The following is a 25,938-nucleotide window of genomic DNA, read 5'->3' as shown; positions in this document are numbered from 1 at the left end:
TCTCTTCGGTCTGCATTAATACATGCACCCAGTTAAGAGAACTATAGCTATCAGGGAAATAGGCAGCGGTGAGCACACTCTAAATCTTCCACTTCCTCTGCACCTGAGGTTTCTCCTCTTTACTTCTCTGATTGACTTGCAGCATGTATCTTTTGGACATCTCATGGATGCACTGAGTTTTAATTTACCCTTCTAGCTTAGAACACACCACCATTTAAAATGTGGAGTTGTAACATGTAGAACACTGTCCTACAGTCCGTCAGGGTCAATTTGCATTGACGTGTTTGGGAGTTCAGTCTGAGCAAGGACTGCAGAACTGTGCCCTAGACACTTAGACTCACTGTGTTTAAGGTCAGAAGGGACCATTGTGATCATCTAGTGATTCTAGTCTGACCTTCTGCATGTTGCAGGCCACAGAACCTCACCCACCCACTCCCGTAATAGACCCTTAACCTCTGGCTGAATTACTGAATCCTCAGATCATGGTTTAAGACTTGAAGTTATAGAGAATCCACCATTTACACTAGTTTAAACCTGAAGTGACCCATGCTGCAGAGGAAGGCGAAAAAACCCCGGGATCTCTGCCAGTCTGACTCAGGGAAAATTCCTTCTTAACCCCAAATATGATCCTGAGCAGGTGGGAAAAAATTCTCTGTAACTCAGAGCCCTCCCCCTCTAGTGCCCTGTCTCTAGCAGTTGGGGATTTTGAGCTTTTATGAAAGGAAACAGGAGAGGCAAGTGTGATGCAGTGAGAACTGGTCACTGAGACAAGGTGAGGTTTTCATAGATTACATGAAGGATTTGTGGTGTTATGCACAGCGATGTGTGGGATGTCTTTCTGAAATGGCATAGTAGGATTTTAATGACGGGCACCGATTGTCTTTTAATTAGATGACAGCTTGAAGGTACTTTGTCTCTTAACTACAGCCTGGGCTAGATAAAGGCCGAAACCTAAGGCCACGATGTTTGAGAGACTTCCTAGGCTGAGGGTTGTTGGCCCAAATGCCAATACTGATCCTGGGAACACCTTAAGTTACGTAATGCCATCAGTCTCCTGACCTGTGCGCCTTGCCCAGCTCTTGTACCCTTCACTGTTATGATTTGCTCCTGCTCTGAAACTCCCTAGAGCCTAGAATTTAACCCAGGATTCCTTTGTCTCACCATTCCTCTGCTGTCAGCAAATGTGAGTGAAACCCGCTGGCAAAGTGTCCCATCCCCCTCTAGAGCTGATCCAGAGGATGGCAATTTATTACTGTTAGTCATTTGTTCAAGTTGCAGAGCTCTGTTTGATGGATCTAAAGTTCCAACCTACTGGTGACCCATGCTGATATCAATAGGATGCCACATGATGGATCTTCCTTTTCCCAGTTTTGCTTTTTAAAACCTAGGAAATTATACTTACACACAAACATGCTACATTAAAAGAACATTCAGGTTGCAAATTCAAGCTCTCAAAATTTAGGATATGCCTGAACTCAGGGGGACTGGTTTAGGGTTACACAGGCCCATCTATTATATATTTTTAGTCTCTTATTATTTTTCTGCAGCATCCCTGCTTCATTCAGTGCACAGGATGGATGGTGCTGTCGGGATGAATCAGGGGTGTGTAACGAAGGAGGCTGTTGTCTATAGGGCCTCTACCTCAGTTATTGCAGAAATTTGAAGGTGTGTGGTGAATGAGGCAGGGACAGGAAAGCTGGGTTAGCGCAGCTGAATGCTGCCCTGGAAAGTTGGATTCTATCCTTTCCTCTGCCACAGAGTTGCTGGGCAAGTTGTTTAAGACGTGATCTCTAATGATGTTCCTCATTTTCTTGGTGCCTCACTTGAACTCTGTGGTCTGATTTGCAGAAATGCTTTGAAGTGCAGAGCTGTGCTTTGAATGTATGAAGTATGTATGTATAATGCTAAGAGCTCTGAAAAATCAGGTCCTAGGGATCTCAAATTGGGCACCTAAAATTCGTGGATACTCTTGACCTTAGTTTCCTGGTGCCTCAGTTCCCCATCTGTAAAATGGAGATAATAGCACTGTTCATTTCACAAAAGTATTGTGAAAATAAGTTCATTATAGTATCTGAGTGTTTCACATACATTAGTGATGAGCACCATAGAAAAGCCCACAAGGCAATGAATAATTGTATTTTCAGAGTAGGGTTTGAATAGTGTGGCCCAGGGCTAATTTACTGCATGCATTGAGCAACAAGGGAAAAACATTGTGTGGCTGCTCATTCCGTGAGCAGAGTCCATCCTGTGCACTGAATGTGTCACAGTAGAAAAATTCGCAAAAAGAAAAGGAGTACTTGTGGCACCTTAGAGACTAACCAATTTATTTGAGCATAAGCTTTCGTGAGCTACAGCTCCCTTAAAAATTATGTGATCATGTATTTAAAGACTGTATCATAATGCATATGCCCAGGCAGGTCAAATGCTTGACTTTGCAACCTGGCTGTTCTTGTAACATAGTTCTTTTGTGTGTACTATATTGTTATGTGAGAAGGTGCTTTCACATGTGTATAGACTCCATTTTAAATATGTTTATTGGTTCATAATAAAACTGGATCTTGAGTACTGATTGAAACACACAAACTCTTGGGGCCCAGCCTTTCTAGAACATGTGAATCACAAGGAGTTTTGCTGGGTATCCCGCCTCCCCTGGATCTCAGTGTCGGACACTTCAGAAAGGAAATTCCTATAGACGATACCTGGCCCTGAAGTGAAGGCCAAGAGTTCTCAGCAGGAACAGCCATGTAGTTACTAAAAACAAAACCCAAACGTTGGAAGCCCAGGGTATTAATCCTGACAGCACCTAAGTCACACTGTCTGGCCTTGCTGGTGATGACAGGACACAACTCTGACATCCTGAAGAACAAGCCAGACTCTGGCAGGCCTGTCAGCACCTGTGAGGTCAGGACTGGCTCTTGAGAGAGAACCATTGGGTGATTAGTAGGGCTGTCAAGTGATTAAAAAAATTCATCACAGTTAAACAATAACAGAAATCCAAAAATATTTAAATAAATGGCAGTTATCTACATTTTCAAATATATTGATTTCAATTACAACACAGAATACACAGTTGACAGTGCTCACTTTATATTATTATTTTTGATTACAAATATTTGCACTGTAAAAAACCAAAAGAAAATAGTATTTTTCAGTTCACCTAATACAAGTACTGTAGTGCAATGTCTTTATCATGAAAGTAGAACTTACAAATGTAAAATTATGTGGGAAAAAACCTGCATTCAAAAATAAAACAAACAATGTAAAACTTTAGAGCCTACAAGTCCACTCAATCCTACTTCTTGGTCAGCCAATCGCTCAGACAGACACGTTTGTTTACTTTTGCAGGAGCTAATGCTGCCCCTCCTTGTTTACAATGTCACCTGAAAGTGAGCACAGGCGTTCTCATGGCACTTTTGTAGCCAGTGTTGCAAGATATTTACATGCCAGATGCGCTAAAGATTCATATCTCCCTTCATGCTTCAACCACCATTCCAGAGGACATGCTCCCATGCTGATGACGGGTTCTGCTCAATAACAATCCAAAGCAGTACCACTGATACATGTTTATTTTCATCCTTTGAGTCAGATGTCACCAGCAGAAGGTTGATTTTCTTTTTTGGTGGTTTGGGTTCTGTAGTTTCCGCATCTCAGTATTGCTCTTTTAAGACTTCTGAAAGCATGCTCTGCACTTCGTCCCTCTCAGATTTTGGATGGCACTTCAGATTCTTAAACCTAGGGTCGAGTGCTGTAGCTATCTTTAGAAATCTCACATTGGTACCTTCTTTGCGTTTTGTGAAAGTTGCAGTGTTCTTAAAACTGGGTGCTGGGTTATCATCCGAGACTGCCATAACATGAAATATATGGCAGGATATGGGTAAAATAGAGCAGGAGGCATACAATTCTCCTCCAAGGAGTTCAGTCACAAATTTAATTAACACATTTTTTTAACGAGCATCATGAGCATGGAAGCATGTCCTCTGGAATGGTGGCCAAAACATGAAGGGGCATACGAATGTTTAACATCTGGCAAGTAAATACCTTGCAATGCTAGCTTAAAAAGTGCAATGCGAACGCCTGTTCTCACTTTCAGTTGACGTAAATAAGAAGTGGGCAGCATTATCTCCTGTAAATGTAAACAAACTTGTTTGTCTTAGCGATTGGCCGAACAAGCAGTCGGATTGAGTGGACTTGTAGGCTCTAAAGCAGGGGTGGGCAAACTACAGCCCACGGGCCACATCCAGATAGCCAGCCAATTTTATCCAGCCCTTGAGCTCCTGCTGGGGAGCAGGATCTGGGGCTTGCCCTCCTCTCGTGCTCCAGCCGGGGAGTGGGGTCGGGGGGCGCTCCACATGGCTACCAGAAGCAGCAGCATGTCCCTCCTTTGGCTTCGACACAAAGGGGGAACCAGGGGGCTCCGCATGCTGCCCCCACCCCAAGCGCTGCCCCTGCAGCTCCCATTGGCCGGGAACATCAGCCAATGGGAGCTGCAGGGGTGGTGCCTGCGGACAGGGCAGCATGCAGAGCCACCTGACCGCGCCGCTGCACAGGAGTTGGAGTGGGGACATGCTACTGCTTCTGGGAGCTGCTGGAGGTAAGCGCCACCCAGAGCCTGCATCGCTGACCCCCTCCTGGGCCCCAGTCCCAGCCCTGATCCCCCTCCCGCCCTCTGAACCCCTTGATCCCAGCCTGGAGTACCTTCCTGCACCCCAAATCCCTGCCCCACCCCAGAGCCTGCACCCCCAGCTGGAGCCCTCACCCCCTCACACTCCAGCCCAGATCTCCTTCCTGCCCTCTGAATCCCTCAATCCCAGTTCGGAACACCATCCTGCACCCCCAGCTGGAGCCCTCACCTCCTCCCCCATGCCATGCCCCAACCCCCTGCTCCACCTTCTGAACCTCTTGGTCCCAGCCTGGAGCACCCTCCTACACCCCAAACCCCTCATCCCCACCCCAGAGCCCGCACCTCCAGCCGGAGTCCTCAGTGCCCCCCTTCCCGCATCCTAACCCTCTGCCCCAGTCCGGAGCCTCCTCCTGCACCTTTAACTCCTCATTTCTGGCCCCACCCGAGAGCCCTCACCCCCTCCTTCAAGCCCAACCCCAATTTCGTGAGCATTCATGGCCCACCATACAATTTCCATACTCAGTTGTGGCCCTCGGGCCAAAAAGTTTGCCAACCCCTGCTCTAAAGTTTCGGTTTTGAGTGCAGTTATGTAACAAAAAATCTACATTGGTAAGTTGCACTTCCACCATAAAGAGATTGCACTACAGTACTTGTATGAGATGAATTGAAAAATACTATTTCTCTTGTTTATCATTTTTACAGTGCAAATATTTGTAATAAAAATATAAAGTGAGCACTGTACACTTTGTATTCTGTGTTGTAATTGAAATCAATATATTTGAAAATGTAGAAAAACGTCCAAAAATACTTAATAAATTTCAATTGGGATTCTGTTGTTCAACAGTGCAATTAAAACTGTGATTAATCTTTTTTGAGTTTATTGTGTGAGTTAACTGTGATTATTCAACAGCCCTAGTGGTTACACAGATCTCTGCACTCTTGCAAATAGCTGTCAGCAAGACAGAGCACAGGGATTCAGTTTGTCTACTGAGAAATAACCATGAGGACGTTGTGCGCACAAAACTCCTGCCATTCAGGAAGTTGCTTACATGAGAAATAAACGTATAGTTGAGGATCAGGCTTCCCTGTGCTGTGATTGGCTGGGCCAGTTCCTTTCTTGTATAATGGACATAGGTCAATTGAGGTTTACACGAACAGATTTCCCTTCCCAGCCACCCAAACAAGCTCATGTTCTGTTAGGGACCCATTGAAAGCACTTCTGCAGAGCTGTGTTTGTAAGATGAGTAATTATTTTGGATTCTTCAGTGTTGTGAGGGCAGAACGAATAGAGTGGTGAAAAGAGAATGTTTGGCTGTAAAAACTGGCCAAGAGTGTTCAGTCAGAAGTACCTAAAGCTTGGCCTTCCTGGGAACCAGTGCAGAGTACTAGAACAAAAGATTAGATGAACTGTAAACATCTTTAAAAGCACTGGGACTGGGCGAGGTATTTAACTTTAAGGAGCAAAAGTGTGTGTCAGCTGTAAACGGGGTAGCTGGGAGCTAGTGGCAAGAAGTGTAACGTTTTTTCAAATTGTATTCTGACTTCAGTATCCTCACTTCTTGAAAAGAGAAGGCAACAAGCTTCAGATCATGCTGCAAAGGAGGAAGCGATACAAAAACCGAACGATTCTGGGCTACAAGACTTTGGCAGTGGGCTCCATCAACATGGCCGAGGTAGATGTTCATCAACACAACTCAAAGCGTTCGGATGGAGTCAGCCAGCATATGCCTTCTATCCTCAGTTTAAATCCAAGGCTACCATTCTTTTCTGAGAAAAGTACCTAGATGGCTTTCATGTGTGTCTCACTTTCCAAGTGTACCAAGGTTTATAGGGCAAGAGTGTTAATGGAAATAATATAAAGTAATAAATGCTATGTATTTTCTATAAAATGTAAGCAGGAAAACCAAGGGCTGGCTTATTTCTCTTATGGTTTTTAAGGTTCAGGCTCAGTTTCAAGTACTTTGCCCAAATATGCTATCGCTCCCCTTGTCTTTAAAACATGCTTTGTCATGAGAGAGTTTAAGCACTTCTAATAAGTATTCTTAAAAAATAATGCACAAGAACAGTCAACCAAAGATGCAGTAAATTTAGTTCAATTGAGCTAACGTTTGTCTGTTTCTTGAATTCTTGAACATAAATAGCACATTTTTATCTTACTCCATCCAAATACATTAAGGTTGCAAAGTCAAGCATTTCAAAGTTAGGAAATGCTGAAATCAAAGTAGCCTATGCAATCTTAATTCTGCCCCTTTCTGCATGTGCATGATGATAGTTCACCATGATTGTATAATTTCCACCATTTTCAGTTGGGCTGTTCAGGCATTGAAATCTTGAGTTTTACTTTTCATGGTCATTCTTGTTAATACAACTTGATTTCTTGAATATTCATGGAAAGCAGATGACCAAAGGAAGCTGACTTTCAACTTTGAATCAGCAGTTGTGGGAGATGCTTATGGTATCCACTGAACTTCAATTAGCTTCACACTAATTCTTTTATTCCCTAATCTACGCAGCTGTGTACTTGTGAATATTAAAAATATAGTGTTAGAAGCATTGTGTAGCAGAAACCTGCCATACTACACTTAGCATAGAAATCTTCCAGAAAATATCATTCCATAAATTTAGTTCCATCAGTGGAGAATTTATTGCAAAATGAAATCGTTTAACACTGAAATCGTGCTAAGTTGTTGTGATATTAGATAACTGATTGATTTTATCTACAAATTATTTATTTTGTGCAAACTGAGCTTTTAAACGGAAATACTTTTTCACTTCTGAATTTGAGTTTCAGTTAAATCCTAATTTTTGACCTTTTTGTCTGTCTTGTATCATGTTTGGTTCATTGTTAATAATTGGAAATTAAACACTAAAAAGTATGAGCAGCACTCAAGTAAGCTCACAAGCATATCTCTTTAAAATGTTAAGCATTCACTGTTGAAATATAATACTTTTTCTTACTGTTTTGTCACTTCTGACAGCAGAGGATATGAAAATGCTAAATATCTATGAAGTATTTGCAATGTGTTTGAATCTAAAAGAGGATGTCAGCTGGAATTTTTTTGAAATTCACTAACTTAAAAAAATCCAGTTTCTGATAGAAACCCTATAAATAGTACGTCCTGGAATTTTTAGTTTCTTAATTTTTACAAGAGTTTTTCTTCTCCCTGCTGATGTCAGATGCAAAACTGAACAGATAGGTTAAGGGTAGGAGGGGTAGACTGGTGAGTCACCAACACAAAGGTGGCCAATTGAAGCTTTGAGTGGATGAGGTCACCCAGGGGGAAAGTGGAGAATAGGAGGGGGCCAGATATAGAGTCCTGAGGAACACTGATAAAGACAGGAGGGGAGGCGCGACTGAAAGGGCATTTGGGTGGGTGGGAAGAGCACAAGAGGGACAGTCTTGGAAGCCTAGAAGAGAATCTATAGGAGGAAGATATGATCATCATCATGTTGAAGGTTGCAAAGAATGGAGAAGCAAATTCCATTTTTTATAGAACCACAAAGATGTCCCTTTGTGCTTTCACCAGTTCTCACCAGTTCTCATCTAGGTTGCCAGCTGTTTGGGGCAGGGACTTGCTTTTTTCACTTTGTTCTGTAAAGCACCTAACGTGCTTGTCCAGGGAAAGGTCACTGTGGATGGTTTCTGCAGCTGGCTTTAAAGTAGATTTGGAGTTTTTTTTGTTTGGGAATTCATGAGAGTTGGATAACTTAATGATCACTAAAATTAGTACCCAGGCAAGCTAACAGAATAATAATGAGGGTAATCCAATAACATGCTTCAGTGTGATCTGATCACATGTCAAACTGAAATCTTCTGTCCCTGCCACTTCCTTGAGTTGATAGCCAAGTAAATTCTGAAATAGCATTAAATAGTGTCTATAACTGGTTGTTCTTCTAGACCTAGGCATTTGAGCCTTCTTGCATACCCAGAGTAACTCATTAAAGAACTCTTCCAATATTAGTGGATGGGAATCAGGCCCACAACATTTAAATATAAGACTGTTACTTCCCCAATCCCAGGTGATGCAGCACCCGACTGAAGGAGGCCAGGTTCTGAGCCTTTTCAGTAACATCAAGGAAGCCACAGCCAAAGTAGCAGAGATCTGGATCTTCTCACTGTCTAGTCAGCCAATAGACCATGAAGACAGCACTATGCAGCCTAGCCAGAAGATGAAGTCCACAGGTAAAGATATGCCCTCTATTGAACTTCAGCCCATCTATTTCCTCTCCTGTCTCTTCCCTTCCTTTTTCCCGAAAGCCCACCTGGTTGGAAGCTGCCTCAACTTACATTTTTGTGATATAAATACAACAGAAAAAAACTAAACAAGCTGGCCTTGTCTCTGCCACCACCTTGCTCCCTTCCCCACCATGTCAAATCCCCTTCTCCATCCCTCCACTTGGTCACTTCAGATAGCATGTGCTTTCAGGCATGGACTGCCTTATGTTTGTAAAGTGCCTGTCCCAGTGGGGCCCTGGTCCTGCATGGGGCCTTCAAACATCACAAATAACGTGCCACTTCCTGCATTTTGCTGATAACCAAATGGCTTCAAGGAGGGCAGGGCTTGGAAAGAGAAGTAGTAAATATCATTTAAAAAAAAAACAAACTACAATGTGGTCTAGGCTGGGAGGGGTGAAGAGGAACCAAAACAGAGCACTGCAAATAACCATGGAAATCAGCTTTGTTCTCCTCCCTCTTCCATATTCCCTGTGAAGTCAAATCCTCTCTGACCTAGGGCTTGTCTAATGAAGATCAAGCTAAACCACAAAAAGGCACTCTCAGTAAAGAATGGTTTCAGAGTAGCAGCCGTGTTAGTCTGTATCTGCAAAAAGAAAAGCTTGAGTTTATGCTCAAATAAATTTGTTAGTCTCTAAGGTGCCACAAGTCCTCCTTTTCTTTTTTCAGTAAAGAATGAGTGTGTCCATGTGGGGAGCTAGCCTGGAATAGCTACAGTGGACTAGTCACCATGTAGACAAACCCCTAGGCTTCTGAGATCCTGTGCTCCATTGGTTCCTGATAAATTCTCATCTGGCACAAGTTCAGATTTCCTTACCTCTTTACTATGTGTCACAGGGTGACTGGTCTCTGCAGATAGACTGAGCCCAGCTTCCCTAGATGGGAGCAGGTGAGCCTCATCCAGCTAATTAAAGAGGGCTGCACAACACCTGGGCCTATAAAGGGCTGCTGGTAGGCAGCTGGGGAGGAAGGACGAAGACAGGCTGAGATGTGGTCATAGAGGCCACACTGGAGTGGAGCTAACTGCTGTGGTGGGTCCCTGGAGCAAGGGGGCCAGGGGCTCCAGGAAGAGAGGGGAGCAGACCTGGACAAGGCAAGGAAGCTGCCAGGAGCTGGAGTGCCAGAGACCCCTGGGAGGAGTGGCCCTGAAGCTTGGGGGCCAGGTATTGACTTAAGACTGTCTTCTGCTTAACCTTTGTTATAAAACGTTATAAAAGAATAACCCTCAGCTGAGACTGGGTGTGGCAGCGTATGTTCGAAGATGGGGGTGTAGCAGTGGCCCCCGGTGACACCATGACAATAGCATGTAATTATTTAACATTTGGGAATGGACTGTGGGGTGGGGGTGGGGGATGAGGGTTTGTAGCTGATGGTATACAGTCCTCACTCTGAAGGTTAGTGTTTAATGGTAGAATTGCAGGCAAACGGAGTTAATTTCTAGGACAAATCAATACCAGTTCTTAACAGTGCTATAACTATACCATAATATGAAAGAGATTCTCGAGATGTATGTAAGGAGAAGCAGAATTGGGGCCCATGGTGTTCATTCCCTTCTGTGTTGCATCATACACAAGCACCATCATAAGGGAGCCATAGGAACCCCATTTTGCAGTTGTTTTTCTAGGGTTCCATTTCTTCACACTCTTAGCATTAAATGAAGAGCTCATTACAACACCTAAACAGAATATAGATTGGTTCCGGTTCCTGGTCTCGCTTAACATCGCTGTTTGGAACACACATTGTCATGAGCACTTGGCACGTTCACCATACACTTGTTTATACCAAATACTGTAACAAAAAGTAATAATCTAAAGAAACTCTCTTCAGGGTCAAACCGAAGTACAAATGGGAAGCACAAAACCAAAATTTAAATGAAATAGTATGTGTATGCATCAATAGACCACAAACCTGTCTCCTTACTGACATGGGGGGGACAGAGGACACTCTCAAGGACACTTGAGAGCTGAAGGACACTCCAAGGAAGTAGAGACCTGTTTGGAGCTGGTGATATTTTGAACTGTTGCTTTGCTGTTAGACACTTAGGTAATATGGGGCAGTGTGCATTGAAAATTTTCATTAGTAAGTTAGATAGAAATGTTTATCTCCTTGTCCTGTTTTTGATTGGTGACTACTGTATCAACTGGCTGTTACAAAAACCAAGATGAGAAGTTCTTCCATAGATAGCTTCTACTGCATGATCTCTGGAGGCTAGACTCCACTGTTACTCTGGTTTACCTCACATGACTAAATCTTGCACACTTCTAGAGAGTAAGGTCATGGGTTGTTTAAAAAAAAAAAAATGATATCCCTAAGAAGTGACAGGTTTGTAACATGTTAGTGCTTGTTCTTAATCAACTACATCTTGCTTTGGAGTCACCAGGTTCTAGGGTTGGGCTAGCCCAGTGGCTCTCAACCTTTCCAGATTACTGTACCCCTTTCAGGAGTCTAATTTGTCTTGTGTACCCCCAAGTTTCACCTCACTTAAAAAATCAGACATAAAAATACAGAGGTGTCAGAGCATACTATTACTAAAACATTGCTGACTCTCATTTTTATCATATAATTATAAAATAAATCAATTGGAATATAAATATTGTACTTACGTTTCAGTGTCTAGTATACAGAGCAGTATAAACAAATCATTATCTATGAAATTTTAGTTTGTACTGACTTCGCTAGGGCTTTTTATGTAGCCTGTTGTAAAACTAGGCAAATATCTAGATGAGTTGATGTACCCCTTGGAAGACCTCCGAGTACCCCCAGCGGTACACTTACTCCTGTTGAGAACCACTGGGCTAGCCAACCCAACCACATAAGCTACTCTTCCAAAACGCACTCACTGTAACAGTCTAAAGTAAATGACATTATTAACTTAAATTATCTGAGCACAAATATGTGATTTTTATACAGTGTGCATAAAAGATCTTGGTTTCCATGCTTGGAGGCCTTCCCTTTACATGGCTTCTGTTCTCTGTACCTGCACTGTGACAGGATAATGGCTTAATTCTGAATTCAGATAGGAAGTCCATGTTGCAAGATACATGGGCATGCACCACACAGTGTACGAGATGCCTAGCTGGAGTCCAGAATAGAGTGAGACAATTTACTTGGTGTATCATTTCAGTAAGGAACAGGATCTTTTTTTCCCTCACCAGATTTGGTCCTGCATACCAGTTGTGCCTGGTTAGGGGAACAAATCCTGGGGAAGTGTGTAGCTTGAGTTGTCCCATGGGTAGAGGCTGAGTGATGCCCATTCTGTCTTGGACTATATGCCAGTGGTCCCTACTTATTTCCTAAAGGAGTGGACATGCCAGACTGGCTCCCTGTGGGGGAAGGACTCACCTGCATGCCAACCTTCTCTACTTTGCGGTCAAATTTCCTGTCTGCTAGCTGAGTATTTCTCATCTTCCCTTTCTCTGTGGGAAGTTCTCATCCTACCTGTCTAGTGCAGCTAAAAGATACACCCTTAGTCTTCTCCCCAAATGTTCATATTCTTTGATTCTAGGAATGTTAAGCCAGTATGAATTCTTTGAAGTTTGCTCTCCTGAGCAGCAAGGCTTCCCCTTCTTTCCAAAGGGAGTCTTACAAGACTTTATGTGCTTTCCTTACCTTACAGATAACTATTCTGAAGAAGAGTATGAGAGCTTTTCTTCTGAGCAGGAAGCTAGTGATGATGCTGTCCAGGGACAGGTACTGTATGTGAAGCTGCTGTTCAGTGCTCTACAAAGGATTTCTTCCCCAGAGGCGCGTAAACTGATGATAATCACTCTTTGCTTAACTTTTAACAAGATGGATATTTGGCTAAATAGTCCAGTGTACAAGCAATGCCTACCACTTCCTCATTGGGGGGTGGGGGTGGGGGGTTAGAGGGGATCCAGGCCTGCACACTACTCTGGGTCCTGACCCAGGGATCCTTTAAACACAAGCCATATGTTGCTTCACTTTAGTAGTTGCTGCTTCTCTCTTGGTCTCATCACCTGATTGAGTTTTCTCTGTTCCCTGCTTGAGCAGGGTCTTGCAGGCCGCCTCACCCGGAGAGTTCCTCTGTCTTCCACCCCTTCCTCACCCCTCAGGTCCCAGCCAGGAACTGATGAGCTCATCTCCTGCAGCTCCTTTTAACTGAGCCTGCGGTGCTCTGATTGGCTCCCTCCCTGCAGCCTTTCTAGGCAGGCCTGGGGGACCCACCTTCGCCGTTCCTTTTCTGGGGCAGGGTGTGGTAGGACTGTGGAAAGCCCCTGCTGGAGGCCTCGAAGAACCTGTACACCTTGTCACAGGGCCCTAGAGCCTAGAATTAACATGGTCAATAACTTTTAAATCTGTACTGCAGTGGGTAGTTGTATGTGGTGAGAGATTATTTTTTTCCCCAGTGTTTTCCCCTTCCTTTGAACTCTGTGCAATTTGGACATCCATGGATAGAAACACAGTCACAACTGAGATCCCTGCTTCTTAAGCAGCCTCAGCCTCTGATGGGTCCAACTGTGGCAAGAAAGATGGTGGAACTCTGCCACACTCCACCAATGTGAATCGCTGTAATGAGACACTGCTCATGATAGGTCGTGCAGATGTTCAAAATGGAACTGTGCAGCTCTGGGCTGAGCTCTGGCTCCAACCTTGGCTCTGCATCTTCTCAGTGTGTGGAAGGTGAATTGATGGTGTCTCCTGAACGCCATCAATTTGTGGCACCAAAATGGGGGGATCGCTCTCTGTAAATGGTCCGGTCTGTGGCCTTCCCTCTCCTTTCCTTACATGAGGGCCAAAATCATTGTGTTGACTTTTAAATGATGAATTACCAATAGGCCTCCGAGTTATTGTCTCGCTGGCACAATGAGGCACTTGACACCTCTTCAGGGTATTCTGGGCTGTCTGCTGACTCCTCTTGGCACTGGGTATTCCGCTTACGTTTTGGAGTCTTTGCACCATTGCAGCTAGAGACTGATGTAAGGGAAAGCTGAGATTCCAGTGAACAGGATAGTGGCTTCAGAGAGGTGCTGGTATTTGTGTGTTGACATGTCTGAGCCCTGGCTGCTCAGCAACATGGTGCACCCCTAGGGTTTAGTTCTGCCTGCCTTTTCAGCACTCCCGTCTCTATGCAAGATCAGTAAAATCCTTAGCTCAGGGCTAAGTCTCTGCCTCCCCAGTACTTAAAACCTTGCTGAAGGGAGCTACAGGTGAAGACTGAGGGCACGTCTACACTACAAGCTTAACTCGACCTATGTTAGATCCACTTACAGCCCCCTCAGAAGTTACTGCAGTTTTTCATGTCCCCACTGCCCTTCTTCTGTCGGTAGTGTGCATCCTCATCAGGAGTGCTTCCACTGACTTAAGAGGGGCAGTGGAGGGTGCTGCAGCTGCTACCCCCTCTCCTCCCAGGCTCAAAGCAGGGGGCCGGGAGCCTAGAGGTTGGTTCAGAGTGGGGAGCCTGAGCATCAGCCGGGCTCTAGCTGGTGTCCCCCACCTATGCTGGGATGACAGCCAGGCATGGGGTTCGCAGCATGGAGCCTTCTTCCAGCCTTTGTCAATTTCATGGCTCCAGCATGGAGCTGTAAAATTGACAAGAATGACAACCAACAGCTCATGTAAGCTAAGCAAGGTCTACACAGGAACTGCATCACCCTAACTACACTGACATAAGCCCTATGCCTATCGTGGAGGTGAAGTTATGATGTTGATGTAGTAGGGCGCTTACATCAGCGGGAGAACATAACAGAAGAATGGCCATACTGGTTCAGACCAAAGGTCCATCCAGCCCAGTATCCTGTCTACCAACACTGGCCAATGCCAGGTGCCCCAGAGGGAGTGAACCTAACAGGTAATGATCTAGTGATCTCTCACCTGCCATCCATCTCCATCCTCTGACAAACAGAGGCTAGGGACACCATTCCTTACCCATCCGGGCTAATAGCCATTAATGGACTTAACCTCCATGAATTTATCCAGTTCTCTTTTAAACCCTGTTATAGTCCTAGCCTTCACAACCTCCTCAGGCAGGGAGTTCTGTAGGTTGACTGTGCGCTGAGTGAAGAAGAACAAGGGAGCAAGGCTGTAGTGCAGACACTGACATAATTAGGTCAACCTAACTCTGTAGTGTAGACCAGGCCTTAACCAGTCTTTCCTGTGCACCTGTATAATAGTAATCACTCCCTGACACGTTTTGTTGCACAAACGAAACATTTCTCATTATAATAATAAAACAGCCCTTGTATGTTCTTGAGGCAAGTGTAAAATGTAACGACTCTTTCTGTGCAGGATTTGGACGATGATGAATATGAACTGGGCAAGCCAAAGAAGCAGCGGAGATCGATAGTAAGAACGACGTCCATAACCAGGGTCGGTGGAAATTAGTTTTACTAACACTGAATGGGTTTGGCCAGGATGTGCATGCAGCTCAAGAGATTTACAGAGCTATTTACACAATGGTCCCAATGGCGAAATCAGAGATAATCACAGGAGGTGGGAAAGTCCAGAATTAAAATCTAGCCAAGTGATCAAAGTACCTATCAAACCACAGCAGATACTGACAGCCTTATCTGTGAGTACCATATTGTATCACTTGTGTTGCCTGTAAGATGAGAGGACCCCCATGAAAATCATTTAAGGGTGAAATTGACCTAGTGCAGAGGCTGACACAAGATCCATGCATATGTAAGCCTCTGAGTAGGCTTGAAGTGGGGCATAGGCCTTTTGCTGGCCCTCTACATGAGGTTGAATTCAGCCCAGATGAGAATTCCAAAGTAAAATAGTGGAGATGAGGTATGAAATAATAAAGTGGGTTAATGCAAGATGGCATTAAGTAGCGTTAATGCAAGATGGCACGTGTGTAGTTCAGGCTGTAGGACTTGTCAGATACTATTGTCTGGTAAATGATATGCAGTTACATACTGTGTCATAATATATGCACACATGGGGCCAGAGTTAAATTTTAGCATAAAACCTTAACTTGCCTTTGAGTGCTGCAACCCTGATGATTTAGTTTTTTTGTATACAGTATTTGTGCCATATACAAGATTACAATAACTCTAGGTACTGAGATAAATACCTTTATTGCAGCAACCATGGAATAAGCAGGATTTACTTTGGACCTTAGAGTAGGTCTGAAGGGCAGTCTACACACTTATCTACCTCCACTAGCACTATTTCTGACATCAAACATCTGAGAGAGTTCTGAATAGGCCACATTTTTTTCAAATAAAAGGAATCTGCCACCAAAAGAAGTTTCTTCTTCCCCTAAATGAGGATCACGAAAAATCATTAGATGCTGATTTACTAGCTGTTCAGGCCTGGATCAGTGACAGTTTTAGGATCTTTTTAAATATCTTCTGACAGAATTATGCATCTTGACCAGTAAGTAATGCAGCTTTCTCATGACATAAATCATTTGTTTCTAGTCCTGGCATTTAATCAGATATTGGATCTGAAAACTGCAATCCCATAACTGAATAAAAAAAATCATAAAAGCTGCATTTTCTAAACTAATATTTCTGTTAACTTTTTTTCACAGGGGAAGAGGCTCATGTGCTAACTAATAAGGCAGCCTGGCCTTAGAGACAGACCGATATTTAAAAAGAATAAAAACTTATGAGAGAAAATTCTAAATAGACTTTGTCTAGACTCTTTTGGTGCTTGCAGAATATGGCGGTGGGAGGGGAGAAGGACGCATCGTGGAAAGCTGAGTTTTGAGATGGCCTGCGTAACTCGAGATGACACAGCCCCTTGACAAAGATGGTCATCCATCCCCAGACTTATGTCAGTGAACAATTTATACCACAATTTGTGCCATTCTGTCATTATACCCCACACAGCGCATATTTATGAAAACAGTTGCAGCCTGCATTTCACAAACCAGGGTATAAATTCACTTGTTGGAGGGGAACTGGGTATCTAGTGGCTTTGTTATGGTCATCCTAAACTCATAACTAAAAACTGTACCTAATAGTATCCACACCATGGTGTATGTAGATAATGCCAAGAACTTATTGGTAGGGCCCTACCAAATTCACGGCCATGAAAAACCCATCACAGACCATGAAATCTCGTCTCGTGTGCTTTTACCCTGTACGATACAGATTTCACGGGGGAGACCAGTGTTTCTCAAATTGGGGGTCCTGACCCAAAAGGGAGTTGCGGGGGAGGGGCGTTATTGCCACCCTTACTTCTGCGCTGCCTTCAGAACTGAGCAGCCAGAGAGTGGTGGCTGTTAGCTGGACGCCCAGCTCTGAAGGTAGCGCCCGCCCAGCAGCAGCACAGAAGTAAGGGTGGCAATGCAATATTGTACCATGCCACCCTTACTTCTGCACTGCTGCCTTCAGAGCTGGGCAGCCGGAGAGTGGCGGCTGCTGAGTAAGGGCCCAGCTCTGCAGGGAGCAGTGCAGAAGTCAGGGTGGCAATACCACACCAGGCCATCCTTCTGAGCTACTTCTGGCGGCGGCTCTGCCTTCAGAGCTCAGTAGTACCGCAACTTTTCTCTTTCTCCCCACCCCCGGCACCCCACACGCGCACACACTAACCTGGCCACCCTCCCACAACTCCTTTTTGGGTCAAGACTCCTATAATTACAACACTGTTCAATTTCAGATTTAAATAGCTGAAATCATGAAATGTACGATTTCTAAAATCCTATGACCATGAAATTGACCAAAATGGACTGTGAATTTGGTAGGGCCCTACTTATAGGCAAAGATTTTCAAAACTCTCCTGAGGTCATATTTAGGCATGTTTAATTTTTTTCAGAAGGTTGGTAGGAGCTGCTGGGTGCTCAGCACTTCTGAGAATCGGGCAGGTGCTTAAATATAGAATTAAAAGCCCAACTTCAGGCTCTTCTTCTTGAATCTCTTGGCTGGACTCTGTATGAACACAGACACTAGAAGTTGCAGGGAGGGAAATAGCCAGCAAAATGAGGAACTAGCCTTCACTAAGGGTGGGCCCATTGACATTGCTTTCCTCCATTCAGAATAGCTGCCACTCTTAATAATTCAGCTAGCTCATGCCAGTTCTCTCAGGAGGTCTAGTGAAAACATGTATGGGCCAGAGTTTTGCAAAACTTGTTTGCTAAAGCCAAACATCCCAGGATTGTTTAACTCTCTGCAGATGTTAAGATTAGTTTCATCCTGCTGCAGGCTGGGGGTTTATGGGTTTTGCTAGAAATTAGGCAAAACCTAGTGCTTTGGGTTGTATTATTTTTGAGTGAAGCTCTACATTCAGAGCTCAGGAGGCACAGATTCTGGCAAGCCAAAAGGCTTGTCAAACACTAGGACCCAACAGCCCCCGTTTCCCCCCCAAGTCATTAAAGCTCCACTGTTAGGGTAAAATACTCTGCCAAGATCATCTGCAGATCTTTGCTATGGAACCAACTTTCCAATCTCCCACATGGGGGAAACTGGGACACCCCCATCAACTGTAAGAGTTTGTGTGAAAACTCCCTGCTCCCTTGTGGAAAAGGGTCAGTTGTATCTCTGAAGGCAGGTGGAACTTCTGCATTAAGGAAGCAGAAAAACAGCCTCAAGCACTTACTATATTCATCAGCTTGTGACTAACTGGCAGGCTAAAAATGTTGTCTTTCCACTAGATACATAAATACATGGCTAGCTGAGTGCAATGTTTAATGTATGTTGGGGGCCCATTGAGATGTAATAAGGCTAAACCAGTCAGGGCTGGAACTGAGTTGTTGTGAATATGGATAGTATAGCATGTAGCATGGGGAATTCTGCTCTTCTTGGGGAATGGCACATAGGTAGGCGGAAGGGCAGGGGTGCTCCTTGGTTTGTGGTTCAGCCCCATACATGGTTCTACCTAGGAGCAGTCAGTGTATCCATTTTTAGCTGTGGTGGCGCGCCTGTGCATTCTCTCTTGCCTTATTTATGTAAAAGTGTTCTTGACTTACAGCAACAAAACTTCAAGCAGAAAGTGGTGGCATTGCTGAGAAGGTTTAAAGTCTCTGATGAGGTAAGTTAGTTAACACTCACTTATACCTCAGACATGCTCATTCAGCTGCTTCATGGGTTCAGCTTATTTTCAGGCTGTTTCTCCTCCTTTCTCTCTTTTGCTTTCCTTCCTTACTTCTCACATCTGTACTGGGAATTGTCCTGAGTTCCCCAGTGACTTTGCCCAACATTCTGAAGCTTTGTTTGGACCTCAGTTGGACAGGGCCAGTTCAGTGCTAACTTCAAAAAGCCATCAAGATTTTCTGGATGCAGTGTTGTCAAAGATTTAAAAGACACTTGTGCACCCACTTGCTTACAGACTGGTTTGTAATCATACGTGACCCTTTCAAAGACTAGTAGTCTGGTGTTTGTTGCCCATTAAGTTAGATCGCAGTTTATTTTCTTATTGCCCTTATTATAAAAGCTTAGCAAAATATGCTGAGGAAACAAAAAAATCCCCAAGACAGTAAACCATCCAGTGAAAGCTGAAAAAAGACGACAGAGACATAAAAGAAAATGTAAGCAAACTTTTAAAAAGCATCCGATGCAAGTGCAGCCCGACAGTTCACACAATTTGAACTGCCCCATCCATATGAAACACACCAAACACAACCACCGTGTCCCCATAGAGGTAAATAAATGGTCCCACGGGAAAGTAACTAGCCAGATGATTCAGCTGAAAGCAACTCATTCCACCTTGGTACTTTATTCTTCCAAACATAGCTGCTAAGGGAAAATAAGGCACTTGACCCCTCTGGTGCCCCAAGCTGTTGGGTTCCCCATATCTCATGGCACCAAGTAAACATCCTTGTCAAAATCACTGTTTCCTTGCTATCCAGTCCTGAAGTAATCCTTCCATCTGTAAAGTACTGTTCCATAGACTCTCACTCCAGCCAAGTTGGCCTCCATACAGAACCCGTGCTATGTAGGAGGCCACCTGTTTGTGGCAGATGCAATACCTGCAAAATAGACTGTTCTTCCATGGATGGAACGCCCTAAATTTACCCTTCCCCCCCACCTTTCATTCCTGTTCCTACTAAGGAAAAACAACTCCGCAGGAATAGTATTGTAGCTGAGATCTGGGCTAGCTGCACTGCTGCTGTTCAGGAGAGAGCACCCTCTTGTGCTGGCTTTAGGATTTGCACCAGACTGCACCCATCTCAAGATCCTACTCGAACTGTAGATGTTTTGTTCCTGTCAGTCTCTCACATGTGAGGAAGCTAATGGAAGCTTTGGTTTATGGACTTTCTACTAGATTTTTGTTAACCTTCAGTTTGCTAATGAGGGAAATCCCATCTGGATATAATCTTTTATTCCTTTAATTGCTTGCAAATAATACAATGAAATAAGTCAGAAGGAGCTGGAGAGTCCGTTCAAGGTTAGGTGACCTGGATAGAATACAGGATGGAATATTATGTACTTTTTATACTGTTGGTAGAATATTTATAATGGGCTCACACTGTAAAGTTACATTTATAAAAGGGCTGTTAAATGATCAGTAAATATTTTAATAACTAGTTAAAGATTCTTAGTCTGACAGGTGAATAGGTTGCTTATAACATCTATAACCCCTTTTACTGATATGCTTATAAATCATCTATAATACACAGAGCTCATGTCTGTAACAGGCTTAAACATCTATGAACCCTTTATAACCTATAAATGGAACTTGCATACAGAGTGACTCACAGTGACGTATTCTGAGATTGGCCTGAAATTTGGGGGCCAACAGAAATACCAGCCTATTGTACAGCAGTTGCTGTGTGTGCTGAAATGACTTGGGATGGATCTGTCCCCTAATCATTTCTGCGCTTCCTGGTTGTATCCACGTGTCTTGTGCTTAGGTTCTGGATTCAGAGCAGGACCCAGCAGAGCATGTGCCGGAAGTGGAGGAAGACTTGGATCTTCTGTACGATACACTGGATATAGACAACCCCAGTGACAGTGGCCCTGAAATGGAAGATGATGACAGTGTCCTCAGCACTCCTAAACCAAAGTTAAAGTAAGGGAATTTGGCTCTGGTGTCGGTATGGGCTTGAAGAAGCCATAGGTAAAATTAACTGGTTGAGAAACAAAACAATGCTTGGCTGCTAAAGTGCTCTACAGCCTCCATTTCCAGCTAAGAGTTTGGAAATATTTTTTTTGGAAGTGGGGAGGAATTGAAAATGAATCCCCTCTTACACCATTTATAATTACATGTTACATTCATTCCATTCCTACTTTCCTTTTCTCCTTTATCTGGCAATGGGTCACGATATGTATTTTAACCACAGCATGAAAGATTTACACATGCTGGGCAAGAGTTTACATCTTATCCCGTTAGCCCTGCTCTCACCACATCCTGTTGTTAAGTGTGCTGCCTGGTCTTATGCATTGCAGACAGAACAGAGGAGGGTGCTATTTGATGCCTATGTCAGACAGATGGAGGTGCAAAGTGCCCATTGGCAGTAAGTGGAACTAAAAACTATATGCACACATCCCCCTGCTGGGGAAGAGGAAGAGAGGATGGGAGAAGAATGCGCCAGATGGAGTCATCAGACCAGAACCAGCAGCAATTGAAAGTCGAGAGAGGCCAGGCTGTGAGGGAGTGTATGGTAGGTCCAGGAGGAGGAGGGTGAATTATGGGAAGGGTTGTTAGATGCCATTGTGAGATGGCTTCAGTGGAGTGGGAAAGGTAGAAACCAGACCAGGGGTGGAGTTGGAGGAGAGGAATTTGAAGCAGTGGTTGTCAAGGGCACTCTCAATGAATTTAGAGGAGAAAGGAGATGGGGCAGTGGCTGGAGAGGCAGGTGAAGTCAAGAAGGGCGCTTTGCTGATGGGCTTAATTGGGGCACGCCTAGATTTTGAGGGGAGCAAGCTAATCAAGAAGACAGCAAATGGAAGGGAAAGCAGTAGCCAGGTGGGGATTGTGTTGAGGTGAGCGGAGGGGGTTTGGGGGAGAGAGCAGACAAGGAGCCATGGGATTAGGGAGAATGAGAGGCTGTTGGAAGCTGCAGAGGCAGGGAGAAGGAAAGCCAAGGGAGATCTTGTAAAGCTGTGTCTTTGAAAAAGGTGGCAAGACCTTGTGTGGGAGGGATGGTTTCAATGGGGAATCAAAGGCAGGAAATGAGTGCCAGGAGAATTGTTTTACAATGAGTATGCCAGGCCTGACAGAGGAGAGAACCTAGTATCATTTAATGTTCCGATGATGAAAAGCTAGCATTCCAGTGAGTCAGTATGGTCTGTGTTAAATGGATTAAATGCCAGCTAGCTGATAGGTTGCAAAATGTAATTGTTAATTGGGGAATGATCAACTAGAAAGGCTGAGAATCTGTTCCTGGTCAATGCTATTCAATAATTTGTGAATGAACTGGAAGAAAATGTAAAGTCTATTGCTGACAGTTTGCAGGTGATGACACAGACTGGTGGCAGGTAAGTTACTAGGACAGGTTGCTTGTAGAAGGACATAGGCCACTTGGTAAACTGGGCAAAGTCAGACATCCATCTTCATGTGGTCAAATGCAAGGTCTTACATCTACGAACTAAAAATATAGGATATACCTAAAGAATGGGGGACTAAATTATGTCAAGAAATGATTCTGCAAAGGGCTTGCAGGTGATGGTGGGTACATTGAAAGCTTGTGTTCAGTTGATTGGTGCTGGGGTTAAAAGGGCCAACTCAGCATTTGGATATAAACAAGGGAATATCGAATAGGAAGGTGATACTATTACCTCTTCATGCAGCATTAAGGAAACTGTTTCTGGAAGCCTGCGTTCATTCCGGTGTCCACATTTTACAAGAAGGTTGAAAAATTGGAGGGTTTATAAAGCTAAATGATTTGCAGAATGGAAAACATCTCTAAAATGAGAGACTATTCTACATTATGATCAAGTAACCACTTAACCTTCTTTGTTAAACCAAGTACCTGTGTTGGTAGAAGATCTGATAAGAGATGGTTCTTTAACCTATAAGACAAAGGCATGACAAGAGCCATTGGCTGGAAGCTAAGCTACATAAGTTCAAACTGAAAATAAGGTGCAGATTTTTAAAACTGAGGCTGATTTAACTATCAGAACAGATTAAGAATTTACTATACCTCTTGGCAATCATTTTAACTTAAATCAAGACTGGATGTCTGTCTAAAAGATACGTTCTAGCTCAGCCAGAAGTTTTGGGGGGCTTGGTGCAGATCTCACAGCATGAAGCTCTATGGCCTGTTATATAGAAGGTTGAACTGGATGATCACAGTGCCAAGAGCATAAAAATCTGTTTAAATTTCATTTCAATTTGATAAGTCACTTTAAGGCCTGAAGTTACTGTAATCTCTCTGGCTCGAAAACTTCTCTTTCGCCACCAGAAGTTGGTCCAATAAAAGATATTACCTCAACCACCTTTTCTCTATTATCTGTTAAAATAAATTAAATGCTAAATCAGTTACTTCTCATAGACTTGAATGAGTTAAAAGCTGCTTTTTATATAGAGTCAGGGGACAACATCTCTACTTTTTGGGTCAGCCTTTATAAATATGGCACAGTGTCAAGTACTGCGTTATGTACAGTCTTTATAATAGTGTGAATGCTGGCGTACACTTCTTTCCTTTTGTCAGTACAGTACTTCCAGTTTGTGTAGAAAAGCATTCACTTTAGTTACGTTGGGTTTCAGTTGAGCAGAAATACTTGTAGTTTCATGTTTACAGTTAAATCATCAGTCATCTAGTGTTCTTCATTGTGTAGCTTTAATTAGATTTCAACAATAAGGGTTGCAGGGGAATCTGAGGGTCCTTTTCAACTTATTAAAAAGTTTGGTTTTGTATATTTTTAGGTGAATTCCAATTTTTTTCCAAGTGTAGCTTGACACTAATCATAACTTAAAAGTTAATTTAGTAAATCAGAAATACATCATTTACCATTATGTAGCATTAAAGATGTAGAAATTAATCATCTGAATAAGTGTAAAGCTGTATGATAGCCTAAATCTGTATAATTATAGTGCAGCCTCCGGGTTAGGAAAAAGTACCAAACCTAGTGTAAAGAGTATATGAATCCAATCAGCAAGTTCTAAAGGTTATACCAACCGTGAGAATGAACTTTCCTTGGGAAAATAACTAAAGTACAAACAGAAAAAAAATAAATTAAGATTATCTACGTGCTGATGTAAATCATGATGAAAAGTGGTGAGTTAAATCCACCCTGCCATGGTGGTCCCTTCTGGCCTTCACATCTATGAAATTTCAGGTTGAGGGACATCTACGTGTCTGCAGGGCTTTCTCCAGAGGGGGTCAGAGATGCAGGAGCAGGATTGGTGAAGCAGATTTTGAGCGTGATCCAGGTTGCAGGGGCAGATTTTGCAGTGGAAGAGAGACAGTGGGAGTGGAGGGAATTGGCCATGGAGTCAGCATGGGAAAGGGGGACTGAGTGATACAGAAGCCATGGACATGGGTGGGTTAGAAGTCGAAGAGGCGGGGGAGTTGAAAGAAATGAGGATGAAGTGCAGGGAGGAAGGAGAGAGTAGAGCTGACTTTCATTCCACATTAAAATCTGAGTTAATCCTGGGACCAGTCATCTGAGGTTGGCACGCAAGAGCTCCGCTTTTACAGTGGTACACTTAGAGGTAAGGGACTGGCTCATGGTTGCAGTCAGTCACTAGCAGAGCTAGAATCAGGATCCCGGGTATCCTGACCCCCGTTCCCATGCTCGAACCATCAAACTCTACTCTCCGTTCTCCCTCCGACACAAATGGCAGCTGCTAACAAATCCCTGATGAACTAATGAGGGGTGGTGGGGCAGTTAGACCCTCTGGATATCTGTCTGATTTCAGATTAGGAGCGTGGGAGCAGTGGCCATTGGTTTCTTTCTCAGCAGATAACCATATCTTCTGTCTGTCTTGTCTTAGACCATATTTTGAAGGCCTGTCACACTCCAGCTCTCAGACAGAAATTGGTAGCATCCACAGCATCAGAAGCCAAAGAGAGCCGTCAAGTCCTGTAAGTCACTGTTTCCAAAGGGTTATTTATTGGCAGAATGACGTTGCTACAGCACGGTGTACTCTCCCCAACCAAGTAGCAACATTTCACCTGAAATAAATTTACACTAGCCAAGCAGTATTAACCTGCCATGTAGTTGAATGTGTTCAACCTTGATGATCGTGCTGTGCTGTAATTCATGCCGATACCAGCCTCTTCCTTTGTATCTAATTCTGCATAGCTGGTGAGTGAGGCATGAATCCAGTGCTAAGAGAGCCTGGGTAAATTTAAAAAGCAGAGTTGCAGAAGTTTGAGTTTCCCATGGCAGTAACTTAGACTGCATGTTTTGCCTGTTTACGATGTTAAAAGGTTTACTCAACAATCCTACATTCAATTCCACATAAGAACCGGAGTAGCAAATGTTTCCTGTAGGAAGCTTAACTGCTTGAGTATTGCATGCATGTGTCTGTGTTCAAAACATTCAGATAGTAGTGCCCATCGGGGCAACCACACCCCACCTATGCCCTCTTGTGGGGCACCTGACTTGTATATGGGCAGGGTTGGATGCCATCCCAAATGCACCACAGTTCTGTATGGTGTCTGTAGTCAGGACAGGAATCAGAGGTGCTCTCAAGTGTATATGAAGTAGGGCTTTGTTCACAAGCAGGAGAAGTTTTAGTTGGTGTTGGGATTCGGTACCTAGAACCCTTCAGACTGAACTAAGAGGTGGTCGTGTGGCTGCCTTGGCATGGCTCCAGGGTGGGCGGAGAGGGGTGTTGCTTAAAGGAAACTGTTTTGGGGGCAAGGTGCTGTTGTGCAGATGGCATCTTGGGTTTTGATGTGAACAGTCAGGCTTGGACTTTGTCTGCTCTCCTTTGGCAAGAAGTCCCATAAGAAAGGTCTTGATGCAGCCAACATTCTGCCCCCAGCACCTGCCTCAGTCTTCCAAGCAGCAGCATCCCTGTGAACCATGTATGTTTGTACCTCATGTGTGACTCAGTCTCTGGCAGAATCAGACCCTGTCCATTAAGGAAGCCAGTGGAGCCGACGGAGCAGGGGTGTTGAAGGCGGGCTGCTGTGTGCTGTTGCGCCCTCAGTATCAGTTAATGTTTAACCCCGGGCGGTATCAAAACCACTGCTGGAGGCCTTGTGGCGGTTGGGATCTCTGCAGAAAGGGGCTTTCCCTGACAATAGTTTGCCAGGCCATCTTCTGTTATGGCTTCC

General features: G+C 43.9%; 1 protein-coding gene across 17 annotated transcripts in view; it reads left to right on the top strand.

Annotated features, from left to right (window-relative positions):
* PACS2 (phosphofurin acidic cluster sorting protein 2) overlaps window positions 1–25,938 on the top strand; it is a 211,015-nt gene that overhangs the window by 78,013 nt on the left and 107,064 nt on the right. For 9 of the 17 annotated variants that reach the window (XR_005226407.2, XM_037906252.2, XM_043552553.1 and 6 more), the window contains exons 4-10: window positions 6,169–6,294; window positions 8,642–8,804; window positions 12,472–12,545; window positions 15,102–15,182; window positions 18,735–18,794; window positions 20,617–20,774; window positions 24,645–24,735. Coding sequence is in view for 16 of the 17 variants with exons in the window: in XM_037906252.2 (XP_037762180.1) it covers window positions 6,169–6,294; window positions 8,642–8,804; window positions 12,472–12,545; window positions 15,102–15,182; window positions 18,735–18,794; window positions 20,617–20,774; window positions 24,645–24,735 (753 nt within the window). In the remaining variant the exon portion in view is untranslated. The remainder of the gene's footprint in view (window positions 1–6,168; window positions 6,295–8,641; window positions 8,805–12,471; window positions 12,546–15,101; window positions 15,183–18,734; window positions 18,795–20,616; window positions 20,775–24,644; window positions 24,736–25,938) is intronic. The other 8 variants (XM_037906253.2, XM_043552555.1, XM_037906248.2 and 5 more) reach the window with 3 other exon arrangements.

This window comes from Chelonia mydas, chromosome 8 (genome assembly GCF_015237465.2).
Source record: "Chelonia mydas isolate rCheMyd1 chromosome 8, rCheMyd1.pri.v2, whole genome shotgun sequence".
Classification (NCBI taxonomy): Eukaryota; Metazoa; Chordata; order Testudines; family Cheloniidae; genus Chelonia; species Chelonia mydas.
This window is presented reverse-complemented; position numbering and strand designations above follow the sequence as displayed.